Source organism: Dendropsophus ebraccatus, chromosome 11 (genome assembly GCF_027789765.1).
Source record: "Dendropsophus ebraccatus isolate aDenEbr1 chromosome 11, aDenEbr1.pat, whole genome shotgun sequence".
Classification (NCBI taxonomy): Eukaryota; Metazoa; Chordata; class Amphibia; order Anura; family Hylidae; genus Dendropsophus; species Dendropsophus ebraccatus.
This window is the reverse complement of record NC_091464.1, coordinates 60,680,710-60,698,302: the sequence shown is the minus strand read 5'-3', so window position 1 is coordinate 60,698,302 and position 17,593 is coordinate 60,680,710. Positions and strand designations below refer to the sequence as shown.

At 42.1% G+C, this 17,593-nt stretch overlaps 1 protein-coding gene across 3 annotated transcripts in view; it reads left to right on the top strand.

Moving 5' to 3' along the window:
- The window catches only part of KCNJ15 (potassium inwardly rectifying channel subfamily J member 15), a 49,194-nt gene extending 42,349 nt beyond the window's left edge, over positions 1 to 6,845 (top strand). For all 3 annotated transcript variants that reach the window (XM_069945531.1, XM_069945532.1, XM_069945533.1), the window contains one exon: positions 4,292 to 6,845. In XM_069945531.1, the coding sequence (XP_069801632.1) occupies positions 4,292 to 5,438 (1,147 nt within the window). In that variant the 3' untranslated portion in view covers positions 5,439 to 6,845. The remainder of the gene's footprint in view (positions 1 to 4,291) is intronic.
- The last annotated feature ends 10,748 nt before the right edge of the window (positions 6,846 to 17,593 follow it).

Sequence of the window (17,593 nt, the reverse complement as noted above, 5' to 3'; positions counted from 1 at the left end):
TATTCACTGAGTGATTGGCACCCCCGTCACTTACCTCCGTCCTGACGGATGGCAATCCATTTATAGAGTATGCTCTCAGGCAGGCTCTATACATAGATCGCCGATAACACTGGCATGGCATAGCATAGATCAGTACATGCAATCTATTGATTGCATGTTTAACTGTGATAAAAAGGTTTTTTTTTAAAAAAAGTGTAATAAAAAAAGTTTTTCAAACTATTAAAAAAAAACCTTATAAACCCCCTCTCAATAAAAGTTTAAAATACCCCCTTGTAAAAATATAAATATAAATAAATAAATAAATAAATAAATAAACATATTACATATCGTATTAAAATATAACATTATTGTTCCAGCAGGGTGAACGGTGTAAACGGGAAAAAAAAAAAAAACACATCAGGATTGCTGATTTTAATCAATTATATATCAGAAATTTTTTTATAAAAAGCAATCAAAATTTTTCTGTTACACCAATATGATATTAATAAAAACTAGAGATCATGGCACAAAAAATGACACCCCAACCAGCCCTGGAGGTCGAAAAAGCGCTATGGCTCTTAGAAGGAGGGGAGGAACATTGCATTAATCTGACCCGGACTTTTGTGCATGAAAGAGCTCTGTCTTGAAGGGGTTAAAGAGAAAATTTGGTAGATTGGATTGATAGTATGGGCAAGTATGAAAACATAGAAATTAGAAGAAACAAATAAAAACAAAACTGTGTTCATGGAGAAAAATCCAATGCTCCATCGGGCTGTAAACATGTAATCTCAATGGTTGATATGGTCCCCAAAGGCCCAGCAGAAGAGAACCACATTGTTTTCTCGGGTAGTCCCAACAAACTCCGAACCCCTTTGTGGTTGTTCCACTAAACAGAGGGATTGGGCAACGCAATATACAAATTAATGAAAGTGTAATTTCTCTAGGAATATCCCACTTTTCCAGCAGACACATAGGAGGCCATCTCCTCCCAACACACAATAACCCAGGTCAATAACTCATTGACCCAGCAAAAACCAAGTCAAACAAATAGTTCTGTAAACTAGCTAGGGGTCTCTGGTATGGTCCTTTACCAGTGTAAGTTTTGGCCAGGTAATACAATCCTCAATATAAAGCTCAGCTGACACCATAATAAATACCTGCATGTCTATTGACCCTGAAGAAAACTAGAGGTTAACTGGTTTGTACAAGAACATACTGTAAGTAAAGTTGTAGATGTCTGTGATAACTCTGTGTAGACCCAGGGATGCAGATACTCTTTTAGTGACATTTTATTGTCTTTACTATTCCTGGTACAGATTGCAGATAAGGTGCGAGTACAATATTAATGTAGGTCTGTAATAGATCCAATTAGAAAAACATGTATCTTTCTCATTATGGTTAGCTGACCAGGTCACGAGGGCTGTCATGTGGACAGTGCATAAACTATGGGTGTTACATATACAAAACTATTCAGTAGGGACATAGGCAAGAATTAAGAACATGGTTTATGGATACTTGAAAGAAGGGTAACAAACATATTTGAAAAATGGCCTTAGGGTAGATGACGCCCTGTGCTGAATTTACTTTTGGTGCAGACCACTCCACGACACAGCACAGTTAGAATGTCGAAAACAACAGGATATGAGGCCAAAATGTAAGTAGGGAGTACGCTCATATACTGTGTAGACAGTGCACTTCTGGTCATTTTTACTGCTTACATAAACCTCTTTAAGGACACACTCTAAGTCTCCACACACAGAATAATGCCCTCAAATCCCCCCCCCCCCCCAGTATCAAGTGCCCCAATACGTACATAGTTATGTTATCACATTATTTCCACCATACAGTGATTACATATTGCTTCCAAACTGCTTATAAACAAAACAGAAAGACATTACCACTGATAACACTACATAATATTGCCACACTATTACCACTATCACTACAGACCCTGTGAGAGAGCAGTTACATTCAGTGATTCACAGGGGGCATCTTTTGTGATCAAAGTCATTCACTGTTCAGTGTCCATTCAGCCCGGGCCTTCTTAAAGTCTTCTTATGGCTATGAATCCTTTCTCCAGAATCTGTCAGAGAAACATTTAGGCTCCTTGCTCTAGTACATATAGTAATTAAATAACCTGTGCCCCTATATAATAGTTTGGCCAATCTGTGAAGACCATATATAGAAGGTGCCCCCCCCAGGAGGCAGTCTTTGTATAGTAGGTGTCCCCCCCTTCTGTGCCATCCCCGAAAGTAATGTCCCCCTTGTGCAGTCCCTATAGTTGATGGTCCCCTCTGTGCAGTTTCCTATGGTAATTGCCCCCTTTGTGCAGTACCCTATAGTAAGACCTCCCCATGCAGTCTATATAGTAGATACCCCCTCTGTGTAGTTTCCATAGTCGAGGCCCCTTCTCTGTTCAATCCCCTATAGTAATGGCCCCCTGTGGAGTACTATTATAGCAATGACACCCCCCCTCCGTATTACCCTCTTGTATGCCCTCATTATAATAATTGGTCCCTGTGTGCTCTCCTTATAGTAATATCCCCCTGTGTGCTCTCCTTATATTAATATCCCCTCCGTGTACTCTCCTTATAGTAATGCTCCCTCCATGTGCTCTTCTTATAGTAATGCCCTCCTTTGTGTGCTCTCCTTATATTAATGCCCCATGTGCCCTCCTTATAGTAATGCCCCCCCTGTGAGCTCCCCTTATAGTGATGCCCCCCTACGTGCTCTCCTTATAGTAATGTTCTGCCTGTGTGCTCCCCTTATAGCAATAGCCCCTGTGAGGTTCCCTCATAGTAATAACCCCTGTGAGATTCCCCATAATAATGCCCTCCTTGTGAGGTCCCCTCATAGTAATGTCCCCTCCACATGAGCTCCCCTTAAAGTTAGGCCCCAGTGCGGTCCCACTATAGTAATTTCCCCTCCCTGTGAGCTCCTCTTATAGTAATGCCCCCTCCCCCCAGACACAAAACAAAAAAAACACTCACCTAACGCTGGCTCTACCGCAGCAGTGTCTCCCTGTGTAACATTGCGTCAGAGACACTGCAAGTGCCAGAAGTCCTGGTTGCCAGCGCACAGTTGTCACAGATCCCCAGGATGGCCCTGCAGCCGTCAAAACCCACTGGAGGATTAGAATTTTCACCAGTTTGACATTAAAAAAGGGGGTGCCGCCGGGTTCACCTGATTGCCCCCCGTTTTGATTGTGGTGATGCGCCCTGTGCAGTCGCACATTTCACACAACCCTAAGGACAGCCCTGCATATTCGCCAATCAAATCTTTTTTCATGTTTTTTTTTTTTCCCCTCAGAGAAAGTGCCACCTTTTTCCATGCGCTGGTATTGCAGCATTTATGTGAATAGGGTTGAGCCACAATACCAGACTTGAAACGATTTACATGGGAGAGTGACATGGCAGGGAGCCATTGGCTCTCTGCTCCATCATAGAAACATGGAAACACTCTGGGGCACATACCTTTTGAGTTCCAGGATGAAGATGCCACTACTGAAGCCCTCATCTCTGGGGGCAGGAGGTGCTGTGGAGGATGGGCAGATTCAGTGCCCTGATGAACTGCATATGCCAGCCATGTTATATTCCACCATTGCCATAATGTGTCCTGGACTGTTTGTTCCTTTATTTCTTATCAGATAACCATTACAATGGGTGCATGAAACCTTATCTCCTTTCCCTATTAAATTGACCTTATGTTTAAGGAGTAGTCAGGGAACAGAGCTATAAGGGACAGTTGGCTGATGCCTATTTGCTACTGTCAATTCTTTACATGCAATAGCATTTGATATGAATGTTGACATTGTCGACAAACCCTATGTATACTTTACTACATGGCAAGTATCTGTTTGCATGTATTATGACAGTCATAAATAGGCAGATGTCTCACTTCTGACACCAATGGCCCATCAGACCTCTTCTCTTTTCATCTTTCCGAATCTATCACGCATAGATGTGCACTGCTCTGCCTCAACTCATTGAACTTCTACTTGTCCAATTATCTTGTAATTGTTAAAGTTGGTCAAACAGCCTTTATATGTGTAAATCCTAGACAGTAGAACAAAAATACATTGTCTGGGTCTGCATAGTGACACAAACTCACCCACGAGTCACAATACAATTGTATTTACACCAGACTTTTTCCATATAGAAAGAAAATGCCCATATTGCCATCTTAACGTTTTTCTCCTTGCGGAGTGCGGTGTCATCACAATTGTTTTGCGACTTATGGGCAGCTTTATGTCTTCATGTGGTCATGGCCTTACAATCTTTGGGAATTTCTAATGTTATTTATTTTCTTGTAGGACTGATCCGGAAGTGACCATGGACATCAGCCACACAGATATGTCCAGCTACTCGCTGGTAGGTAGTGACGTTCAAACTGAAACAAAGCCGGACAGACCTAGGGTCATATCGAAAACTGGACACAGTAATGTGAAAATTGACAAAGTGGATGGAGTCTTTTTTCTGTACCTTCAAGACTTATGGACAACTGTGATTGACATGAAGTGGCGGTATAAACTAACTTTGTTTGCTGCAACCTTTTTCCTGACATGGTGTTTCTTTGGAGCCATTTACTTCGTCATAGCCTTTGTCCATGGAGATGTACGTAGAGACCCAACTTCCAACCATACTCCTTGTGTAATGAACGTTGACTCCTTTACTGGAGCCTTCTTGTTCTCCCTAGAGTCACAGACCACAATTGGCTATGGTTTCCGATTCATTACAGAGGAATGCCCAGTGGCCATCATTTTGCTTGTGGTGCAGTTGGTGCTAACCACTTTGATTGAAATTTTTATCACGGGTACTTTCCTTGCCAAAATTGCCAGACCTAAAAAACGAGCAGAGACTATAAAGTTTAGTAATAAAGCAGTCATTACAAAACATAATGGGAAGATGTGCTTAGTAGTACAGGTGGCAAACATGAGGAAGAGTCTTCTAATACAATGTCAACTCTATGGGAAGCTTTTTCATACATATGAAACTAAAGAAGGGGAGAAGATCCTACTCAAGCAAGCCAACATGAGTTTCCATGTGGATTCTTCTTCCGAAAGTCCCTTTTTAATATTACCATTAACTTTCTACCATGTTCTTGATGAGAATAGCCCACTAAGGGATCTCACTCCCGAAAACATAAAGACAAAAGAATTCGAACTTGTTGTTCTTCTCAATGCCACAGTGGAGTCGACAAGCACAGTCTGTCAGAGCCGAACATCATACCTTCCTGATGAGATCTACTGGGGTTACGAATTTGTTCCTGTTGTTTCTTTGTCTCCTCAAGGGAAATATGTAGCAGATTTCAGTAACTTTGATAAAATCAGGAAAAACGTGGAGATCCAAAAAATATACTTTACAAATTTCGAGAAGCAGAGGTTGGAGGAGGAGTTGAGGCAGCAAGAACAGAGAGAGAGACACACTTTTACAGTGATGTCAGTACAAAGTGATGTTTGACGTATCTATATTTTGAACTCTGTGGAGAATGGGTTTTTATTATTGGTGTACATGCAAACTGGTGAATTATTTCTTTCTGAATTTACTGAACTTTTAATTTAGCAATTCCATCTATAGAACTGATGACCCCTAGGACTAATGCACATGGTCATGATATGGATCAAAAGAATTATGGACCCAGCGGTGTACAGCATTATAACTATATAACTTGTGGATTCCAAGATAAACTGTCATGTGCCATCACATACTATATTATAGAAGTATCCTTTCCTAGAAGCAATGTACTGTGATCAATTCCCCCATGATGCAAGGCATAAAGTGTCAATGACTAAATTATAGAACTACATGGACTTCATATCGCCATCCAAGATTTGGAGTCTATGCATAGATTCCATTTGCATATTGAAGACCATTAGGCTTATGCACGTGTGTGAAATACCAATCCGTGTTATATGGATCAATCATGCAGCACTCATAGAAATCTATGGGGCAATGACTTTTTAAATGGACACATATGGAATGTAATTGTGACATTTTATGGAAGTATTGTCTGCAAGAAACAATAAATGGTGCAATATGGTGGCACAATAGAGCACACAGTATTTACAATTTCATAATACACAACCATAAGGTTGGGATCGGGCACCTTTGGCCCTCCAGCTATTGCAAAACTACAATTCCTATCTTGCTTGGACAACTGAAGCTTATCTTTGGCTGTGCAGGTATAATGGAAATTTTAGTTTTGTCACAGCTGGAGGGCTGAAGATTCTCCATTCCTGCTTTAGGGAGATCAAACTTAACTATACATAACTACAACTAAACAAAAATACTACACACTAATATTTTATTTGTACAGTCTGATTAACCGATAACCTTTTTTAAGGGTTCAATGGTTCTCTAAGACTACAATTCTTATTCCTCACTGATACTCTACGTGTTAGGTTCTCAACCTGTGGTACATTTAACTTAGTGGGTACATGCCAGTCTCTAAAATACTTACCCAACCATAATATATACAGCACAGTGTATGAACATACCCCCTGGGGGTACTTTGAATGTATTTCAAAGGTACTAGGTTTAGAAAAGTTTAAGAAACACTTCTTCTTTAAGTTGTGTCATATCTAATATTGGGAATGAACTGTACATAAGAACATATAGAATTACATATATATATATATATATATATATATATATTAAACTGGAAAGCAATTTGTATGTATATAATGGGAACAAATATCTGACAAATCACAAAACATGAAAGCAGATTCTGTTAATTGAAAATATAAATCCGAAAAAAAATGATAATAATAAATTTGAAGTTCCAAATCCTAATGGAAAGGAACAGATAATATCCGGAAAAAATGTTCAGATATTTTTTTTTTGTGCAATAAATTATTTTGTTATGAATTGTATTGTATGTTTATGTATATAGAATACATTGTAAGAATATTATCCTAAGCCCTCCCCTGACCATGTATTTTGTTTCCTTCCCTCTTGTACTGACTATACAGGAAGGAAGTGGATGTCTCCAACATCGCCGCCCCCAGAGAGGGATTTATGCTTTTGAAAAATTGCTAAAACAATAATAAAAGGACAAACCCCATTATTACCAGGATACTTAAAGGGGCGCTGAAAAGGTATTACATTTCCTTGCTGGCAGCTTACTTTCTGCTATGTAGCAACATAGCCCAATAGTTTCCCATGGCTTGAAGGGGCCAGGCCAGGTAGTTGTGCCTGCATGCAGCTGTCACAATCTAGTACCTGCTACAGCAACATAGCCAACCCCTTTATAGCCTTGAGAAACAGAGACGGAAGCAAGGTATTCAAATGTAAAGAATCTTTATTGAGCAAACACTTCCTGAGGACGCGGACCTGGAGCTGGAAGTAAGACACCAGTTTGCAAGGAAAGGTAAAACTAATTTAGCTTCTTGAATAAACCCTTTAAACGTCTTTTAACCCCTTAACGACCGCGGGCGTATATTTACGCCCTGCGGTCGTTAAGGGCGTTCAGAGCAGGGCCACGCGGCGGCCGCGCTCTGAACCGCGGCGGTCCCAGGTGCCGATTGTAGCCCGGGACCGCAGGTATTAGCGGGCACGGTCCGATCGCCGTGCCCGCTAATACAGTAATCGGATGCAGCTATCAAAGTTGACAGCTGCATCCGATTACCGTTTGCAGCATCATCCCTGGTGTCTAGTGGGGAGATTGCTCCTCCGGGACGTTGTCCCGGAGGAGCGATCTCCGTTACTGAAGCCGGCCAGGAAGTAAACGAGTGCCTATTTCATGGATCTCTGCAGCATATCTATGCTGCAGTGATCTCTATGAGAGATCAAAGCACTTATACTAGAAGTCCCCCAGGGGGACTTCTAATATAAGTGTAAGGCTACAAACCCACTTGGCGGGTCTGCAGAGAGTCCCCTCGCTGCGTATTTGCAGCGAGACTCGCTGCAGATCCCGGCCCTATACTTTTAATGGCAGACAAACACGCAGCAGGGATGTACATCCCTGCTGCGAGTTTGTCTGCAGCCCACCCCTTTAACCTCCCGGCCGCCGGAGCTGATACTTCACCTGATCCCGGCTCCGGCGGTTCCCGATGTCTTCAGCAAGCCGGAGCGGGGACCAGGTGAAGTATATGCTCCAGCCAGCCGCCCGCCCGATCGCCCCCCCGCAGCACCGATCGCACGCCCCCCCGCAGCACCGATCGGTGCTGCGGGGGGGCGATCGGGCGGCCGGGGCTGCGGGAGGTGTTAGAGGGGCTGCGGGCGGCTGGCTGAAGCATATACTTCACCTGGTCCCTGCTCCGGCTTGCTGAAGACATCGGGAACCGCCGGAGCCGGGATCAGGTGAAGTATCATCTCCAGCGGCCGGGGGGGTTAATGGGGTGGGCTGCAGACAAACTCGCAGCAGGGATGTACATCTCTGCTGCGTGTTTGTCTGCCATTAAAAGTATAGGGCCGGGATCTGCAGCGAGTCTCGCTGCAAATACGCAGCGAGGGGACTCTCTGCAGACCCGCCAAGTGGGTTTGTAGCCTTAAAGGTAAACTACCAGCAGCTTGGTACCTGCTGATATGTACCTGCAGAGGCAAAGCTGCTCATTCCCGTGCCGGTCTTCTTATTTTCCTATGTGGTGCCTTTTTTGAGTATTTAAATCTAAAAGAAGTATGCTACTTAAAGGCCCTATTTCCCGGAACAATTATCGTTCTTAAACTCGCTCCAACGTCCGCTCGTTAACAATCACTAACGATAACACATAACACATGTGGGAACGTGAACGATATATGTACTAATTATTTTGCAGTCGTTAAATGGTTGTTTAAAACGTTCGCCGGGGTGATCATGACCATACGGCACACCTAATTTTTTACCAACGACTGAAAGATTTTTAATTTTACGAACCGATTAGCGAATTATCTTTCAAAGACCAATGATTTTTTTTCGACATGCTGAAAAACAATTTTGAATGACAATATAACGATTTTGCCTTTGTAGTTCGCTCGTTTACACCAATTCCACGAAGCGATTATCGTTAACGAGCGGTCGTTGGAGCGAGTTTATGAACGTTAATCGCTCCGTGGAAAAGGGCCTTAACATGTTTGGTGCCTGGGGGCATTTTTCGCCTGCCTGCCGGCTTGTGCGTCCCCTCTTACTCTCTCCTAGGAGAGACTCGTGGCTACTTATGCATAGGTGGTAGGGGATGTAAAAGCCGACGAGTGAGCAGAACAGTGCATTGAGGGCTTGAGCAACGCCCCCAGTGCATCAAACAGACTTATTAGCATGTTTTTTTCAGATATCAATACTAAAAAAAACTGCTCCACGTAAGAAAATACAGGACCAGTGCCAGAATAAGCGGCTTTGCCACAACAGATACATATCAGGAGGTTCGTATGTACAAGTTTCTCTTTAAGCCTGAATGGTATCCTTTTGCCACAGTAAATTATGTCCAGCAGTTCAGAGCAGTATGGAAAGGTAGTGTATTATAGATATAGATATAGATTAGATAGAAATTCTAGTGACAACTTTATATAGTTACATGCACTGAAGTGGTAGTCACCCAGACTGGAAAACAGGTGGTTGCTAGGCAACTGGACAACTGGAACTAAATTGTTTAAGGGACATATATGCAGATTTAACATTTCTTTTTATAAAAATGGAGATTAAAGTGCTGCATCATATTCATATAGCTAGATATTGCAAAAAGAAAGTTTTTGGCACTTAGCATGGCCATTTGAAAGAGTCAGAGAAATGAGTGGAGAGAGGACCATGCTGCCATGCAGTTAACTCCTCACTCTGGGTCACTGTGAAGAAAAGTGTCCCATAGACTTTTATTATGCGGCTCATCTCATAATGTGACACAGAGCCAGACGAGGAATGCGTTCTCCTGATCGGTCACTGCCTCAATATTCAAACCCTAACCAATAGAAACATTTGGCATATCTCTTTATGTTGCCAACAATTGACTAGTTCCATTTAATAGAAACCTGTAGAACACCCAGCAATTATAATGAGGTGGTTGTGCTTACACCTGTTCAACCTTCTTGTAACCAAAGTGGAGTTCCAGGAGGGAAAAGCCTATGTCCCAAAGTGCCAACTATTGGAAGTTGTTATCTTGTAAATCAATGTTTGACCCATAACAGTCTTGCTACACCCTACTTTGTCTAAAATGGCCGTCTATCAATGGGTTCTCTTCCTTTTGAAGGATTTTCTCTTTTGGCACATTATCCCATGTCACTCTTCAGGCTCTCTAATGGGCTGGACATTAACTTACAGGGTAGCTACTATTAATAATTTAATCACATATCAGTGGATGTCTAGCTGGTGGTGCCCCCATACTGAGGACAAGAACTCATATTTCCTAGTTTCAGGAGGTATGTATAGTGACAAAAGATATACTCCACAACAGCGTCTCATGAATTTAATTGCTGTCACTTTGGGAGTTTCATTTCCTATGGGAATAGAGTGATTGTACTTGATATTTCCATGGGGAGCTAAGAGCCCAGGTCCTTAATAAGCAATGTGATGTTAACCCTTTTACTGTTTTAGCCACCAAAGAAATAAAAAAAATTAACTAAAAATTTACTAAACCTAGACCCAGATGTTCACTTCCCTTATTCTTGTCCAGTGCTAATAAAGCTGCCCGCATATGGCAGACTTATCAAGCTGAGCAACGAATGATCCTGCTTGCTCAGCCAATCAGTGGCCATGCCAGTGTCCCATCTCAGCCAGTCATTGGGCGGGTCCTGCTCCGAACTCTCATGCTGAAAGCAGGAGAAGGACAGGAGCACCACAGGAGTGGAAGGAGTCAAATGGGATAGCTTTTTTTTACCCCCATTTTATGGACCCCCAGTAATGTGATTTATTTTTAAAATAAAGTATAAAAATATGACAGATTTATCAAAAAGTCTAGTCTATTCCACAGTCTAGTCTAAGTTTAGACTGTCTAAAGATGTCCACACACTTTATAGTAAAGTAGGCTTAACCCACTGCTGGCGGCAGATGTGGTCGACAGTATAAGGTCTATGGGGGGCTCCCAACTCTCTTTTGGTGGAGATAGGGGTTGGATGTATTGGATTCTTACTACCCAACCTTTTTTTGGGGGGAGTGGTAAGCCAACCCCTGCGGAGTCTTGCTACTGCTTCTTCCCATAGAGAACACAGGTACAGCCTTACCATATTACATAATTGCCAACCATTCCAGGAATCGAAGTGGGTCTTGGGCTGTGTCTTCAATGGGACTATTTTGGCAACTCCACCTTGTTTAATTAGATCATGCTTCAAAAAGATTCAAATGAGAGTTAAAAAAAAAATTGGGGGGAGTATTTGTTTATGAGAAAGAAAAAAAGAAAACTAGACAACCCCTTTAAAAACTTTTAAAATGTTAAAAAATATTGTATAGTGCTCTTGTTGGCCCATGAAGGTAACCCCTTTACCATTAAACATCGAGGCTGAAATTATAAGTCTCCTGTAAAGCTAATTCCCCATGGAAACACTTACTACTTCTTTGCTCTTGCAGTATTGTGTTATGATAGACAGCCTAAACCTTGTAGTAGCCTTCATATATGTAAGTCAATGTAATGGTTGCTATATGTCCCAGTGTCCCTATGAGACACTGATATGATCATAGGGACAGACATTGCTGTAATGGGGATATGGGTTTGTAATATTATATAAATATAAATTATGAATAATATAAAATAATATAAAATATGAATAATAAAACACAAAAAACACTCCTTTAATTTCCACTCACTGTTGTATACTGTTAAGATCAGTAAGAAATCTGATCAGCTGCTAATGTTCATGGATTTGCTCTTAAATTTCTGTAAATATATTTTATAAATTATGTAAATTCACCATATTTTGGTATATCATGTAGGTAAATAGGTAGTGGAATCACTGTTAATTTTTTTTATTTTTATCAATGTCTATGTATTTTGGTAAGATTTGCAATTTTTGCGCCGAACAAATAATAAATAAATAACACATTTGAAACATTTTACCATGTTGTAAAAAATCCTGTGTTTTATTCATAAATGATAAAGTACATAGAGACAACACCACCAAGAGATCACTAGGGATGCTTCAGTTTAAGTTCCGCCCTAGAGTAACCTTTTGACACTAGACCACACCCAGGCTTAGCCAATAGATGTATTATGCATTTCCATAGCCTTAAAGCTTGTTGATTGTGGGAACGTGGAGACCCGAACACGGTTATTTGGTACAGACCCAAACTTTACAGTTCAAGTCCTCTCATTTCTAGTAAGGACTCATATCTGGGGAATTGTTATTTTCTCACTAAGGGATATTTGAATGTTTATCAGGTTTACTTTGATGTTGTGTTATTGATATAAAGATCTAAACTGAATTGGTTACTATTTCTCTGCCATTAGTAAAATTTTCAATTGAATTTATTAATAAGGGTTTTTTTTATATATACTGTATATCTATATACCGTATTTTCCGGCGTATAAGGGGACTGGGCGTATAAGACGACCCCTGACTTTTTAAGAAGATTTTCAGGGGTTCGCCTTATAGGCGAGAAAATGTTAACCCCTACCTGACCGCAGCAAGGTTTACTAGCTAGAGCCCTGCTGGGGTCAAGCAGGGGTTAACTGCAGCTAAAGAAAAAAAACAATAAACTCACCTGTGATCTGTTTCCGGCAGGCACGTGTCTCCTGTCCCGTTCCTGACGCAGGCAGTGTGACGTATACTGCCTGCGTCGGAGGTCCCCAAAACTCTCTTGGGCAGCCGCGCGTCTGATCGGAGAGGCTCGGAGACACTTAGCTGCCGGGAGAGCTTTGGGACAATGACAGAGGCTTCGGGGACTTCTGGCACCTTTGTCATTCTCCTGAAGCTCTCCCAGCAGCCGAGAGTCTCTGAGCTTCTCTGATAAGGCGCTCAGCTGTCTGGGAGAGCTTCGGGGATCGCCAGTGCAGGCAGTGTGCGTCACGGGAACAGAATAGGAGACGCGCGGCCTGGAACAGTTTACAGGTGAGAAGAATTGTTTATTTTTTTTATAGTGGTCGCCCCATACGGTGGGGATGTGGACATTTTTTAACTCCTGCATCTTATAGGGGCGCCATACCAGGCGTATAAGACGTCCCCCAACTTCTAAGAAGATTTTTTGGGGTTAAAATGTCATCTAATACACCAGAAAATACGGTATATATATATATATAATTATGAAGGTACAATACATGAATAAAGCCTGTTTATTCCGGCTGTTTCCATTTACATTACTTAGCAAAACACCTAAATTATTTTATGGTGAGCGGGATTACCATACATATTTTACTGTTTGTTAGTCTGATTTGGAGAACACCGTACCTCTCTTTTATAAAATGCCCCCAATGGTCGGGTGGGAATAGTTCAGCATCAAATGTTTAATTCTCCTGCAGCACCTCTATAGGGGAAATTAAGCACTACAGGCTGTACGTAGAGGGGGTAAGAGTTGTTTTCAGAGTTATTTGAGAATAGATTTGTCAGATAGGAGGCCGCAGGAAGCAGAATTACATGGGTTATAATTATACTTCCCTAAAGATACTCAAAGCAGTATAATGGTTTTGTCTGGGGAACGTCACTTTGTCTCCTCTTGTTGTTTGAGGCATTATGGACAAAATCAAACAATGAACATATGCAATAAACACATCCAGGGAATATGTTTTTTTAATTTTAAATTAATTTTTTATCATAGGAGCCTGTAGGACATATACTGCTAAGATATCCAAAGGAATATATCTAAAGATCTAAACCTGAGGTTTTGACATGATGGATGGTATTGCAGTGTTCAAGAGTGGGAGTCCTCTGCTTCTTTAAGCATGTATAGATTGGTACTGTGTTTGTCTACAGTATATAATCTCAGACTGAAATCTGTAGTTTGCTGCTCTCACCGCCAGGTGTCACTGTGACTTGCACCTTATTTGGCACAGCTGAAGGAGAAACTATACTAAGCGTTAAAGGGGTAGTCCAGTGGGGGGGGGGGGGGGATTTTTTTGCTGGGTTCCAGCGGCGGGTCCCGCATCAAAGAAAATGCACCTGTCCCCCCCCCCCCCCCCGCTGGAGTATTCCTTTAACTGATGTCTCTATTGATTATGTGTATTTAATGCCACTGCCTGGTGATTTGTGTCTAACCAATCGCTGAGCTAGCTACCTCAGAGATCACTGCCCTATCAGAGAGGGTTATCTTAGTTCCCTGGTCCAATTAGACTCCCCCCTGAAGAGCCAGTATATATAGTGGGGTTGGGACTAGTTGGGCCAGATCTTCCTGTTAGAGTGTATGAGCAAGATTATATCCAGAGAACCTGCAGGGAGATTTGTCCAGACCCTAGCCTCAGGCTAAGTGCAGTAAGCTTAGTCTCTACAGCAAACTGCTAGGTTTTCTAAGCGGTCGCCTTGATGGCTAGCTCTACCTACAAGGTGGGGCCTACATCACTGGATCTGTGTCACTCTGTGACAATAGACAGCATTAGGCAAAAATTCATGCATTTGGATGTAGATCTTTCTTCTCTAAAGCCCTTACAGCTGAGAATCCTAAGATCGAGACAGGGCCTGGTTCCCTGAACCACTTGAAGCCCACTACAGTTCTCAATTCACTATAACTAAGGTCAAGTCTATTTCAAGTAACTATTGTATTCAGTGACTGTGTCAAGTACTTATTTCTATCTTGCTCCCAGTGCAAAGCTGAGTCTGAAAAGTATAATCTATTATCTTTTCTTATTTGCCAGCATAAATATCCTGTATTGCTCTACAAAGGGATTTCAAGGAAAGTCTTCTTATTACACAGCATCTGCACTACCTGCATCTGTCTTACAAAACCAAGAAGCTGTGTGTCAGTGTTTCCAAGGGTGGGCAACATACCACTCCTGGCCAGCATGACAAGTGCCTCATTTGGTACTGCAACATCTAGCCCAACCCGGTCACTGCAGTATCATGCCTGCATGCGATGGTCAATGACTTAGGAAGTATCCTGTGAATTATGTGCTGCACCTAGTCTGTGGAAGGACAGGCTGTACTAAGACATCCGGGAGTCAGGATCATTGAGGTGAACAATGGTTGAGGTACAGGCAGTAGTCCCAGGGTCTCATACTCAGGGGCACTATATGTGCTTAGTTGTCTACATGACCCAGGGTTTACTTTGTAATGATAATAAAACTGGTTGTAGTCATGTACCCAATCCACAGTTTCGGCGAGAGAGCGGTGGATCTTAAAAATGGTGATCCTATGAACCAACTTGCCCCATATCGTAGCAATACCCAATAACCTTTAAGTCACCACGACATTAAAGCCCCACGTCAGAAACAACCCCAGAATCAGGGGCGTAACTAGAAATGGCTGGGCCCCATAGCAAACATTTGATCCCTCTTCCCGACTGACCACCAAGCTATCAGGTGTAATCATAACTGCATAATTGCAAGCGCTGGTCAGGAGTGCTTTCAGTTAAAGGGACATTTGTCGATCCCCGCAGGTCTGCTCAGCCACCTGGTGCAGCAAATGGTGACAACTTAGGTGGCCCAGTGTATTGCAGGAGCTGGCCATGGGGTCACCTGATGCGGCGGGCCCCATAGCAGCCGCTATGGCTGCTACAGTGGTAGTTACGCCCCTGCCCAGAATACGTTCTCCTGGATGTTTTCGCACAACCCCCATCTCTTTTGTGGTTCAGTTCACAGGTTTGTCCCGGCATAACTGGGACTGTGGGTAACAATGTATGCACCATTAATAATACAGATGGTCCTTTGGGCCCCAGTAAGAAACAGAACTGTGTGTCTTATAGCTCCATTTCTATTCCCATCAGGGTAATGATCAGCATTTGTTATTATAATGAATACAATTATGTATTGTTCCCCTGCCTAATGAAGAACATTTTCAGCAGCGTGAAATGAAGCTTATCCTTCCCATTATATACAGATGACTTTTTCGAGCTCCTCTGATTTGTGTCTTTGGCCGCCCCCCAGGGCAATCTGTCATTGTTCTACTGCACGCTGAGCAATGCTAGAGGTAAACAGATACAATACCATCTAATAGGAGCTAAACAAGCTGAAAATTGTGCATTAAAATGAACAGTCATAAATTATAGAGCGCCTACAATGAGAGCGCGGCCTCTGAAGCCGCTCTCAGTAGGATAGACAGATTACCTAAGTCCATGGCGCATTTCTAGGAACAGATGTTGCCGAATAAACCCAAAGCTTTGTTTCCGTTTTCACGCCTCCTTGTGCAATTAGGTAACGCACCCTTGAGTTACCGCTCAAAACCTACAGACCATTAAGGGAAACTTCAGTGAAAAACCGACTCTTCATGGTCTTTGTGAGTGTTCTTCACCTGCAGAGTCGGGATAAGGGGCACTGCAATATGTAGTTTTTATTGGTACCATTTTAGGGTAGATGCAACTTGTTAACTACTTTTTTATCCATCATTTTTTAGATTTGAGGTGACCAATATACATTATATATATTTTTAACAGTTCATGCTGTATAATTTAACATTTGCATTTTAACGCTGTAAAGACCAGGTTTAATGTCATTTTTTTGTTTTTTTTAAAGAGCCTTTTAGAGCCATTCTGCTTTCAATTTCCATTACTGATATAAAACTGGAAAACATAAAAACTGCAATTTATCAATATTTTGTGTGTGTGCGTGTGGGGTGGGGTGGGGGACGTGCTACCTGTATTTTGTAGGTTTGTGCAATTAAAACTGTACCCAATTTGTGAAGATTTTGTTTCATTTTACTACTTTTAAAATAAATAAAAAAAAGAATATTCATCCTATGACATTGCAAAGATCAGTTAGATCGGTGCTCTGTTAGTAGATTCTGCTTGAGCCAGTCTGCCATGATTTACCCATTTTAATGCTGTAATTGTTATTGATTGGCATTGAAAGGGTTAAAGCGTAACTGTCATTTAACCACTTAACGACAAAGGGCGTATATTTACGCCCTATTGCCGGTAAGGGAGTTCAGAGCGGGGCCGCACGGCGACCCCGCTCTGAACCGCGGTGATCCCGGGTGCCGCTTGTAGCCCGGGACCGCAGGTATTAGCGGGCACAATCCGATCGCCGTGCCCGCTAATACAGTAATCAGATGCAGCTGTCAAACATGACAGCTGCATCCGATTACCGGATTCAGCTTATCCCTGGTGTCTAGTGGCGGCTGTTTCTGAAGCCAGCCGGGGACTGCTCCAAGATGGCGCCGTCCCCGGCTCGGCACTCGTTTACTTCCGGCTGCAGCAGCATATCTATGCTGCAGAGATCTCTATGAGAGATCAAAGCACTTATACTAGAAGTCCCCCCGGCGGGCTTTTAGTATAAGTGTAAAAGTTAAAAAACTCCCCCCCCCTTTTCCCAGGTTATAAAAAAAAGTAAATAAATAAATAAATAAACATGTTTGCTATCGCCGCGTGCGTAATCGCCCGAACTATTAATTAATCACATTCCTGATCTCGTACGGTAAACTGCGTCAGCGCAAAAAAATCCCAAAGTGCAAAATTGCGCATTTTTGGTCGCATCAAATCCAGAAAAATTGTAATAAAAAGCGATCAAAAAGTCGTATATGCGCAATCAAGGTACCGACAGCCCCATAGACCAAAGGATAAAAGCGCTATAAGCCTGGGAATGGAGCGATTTTAAGTGACATATATTTGTTGACAATGGTTTGAATTTTTTACAGGCCAT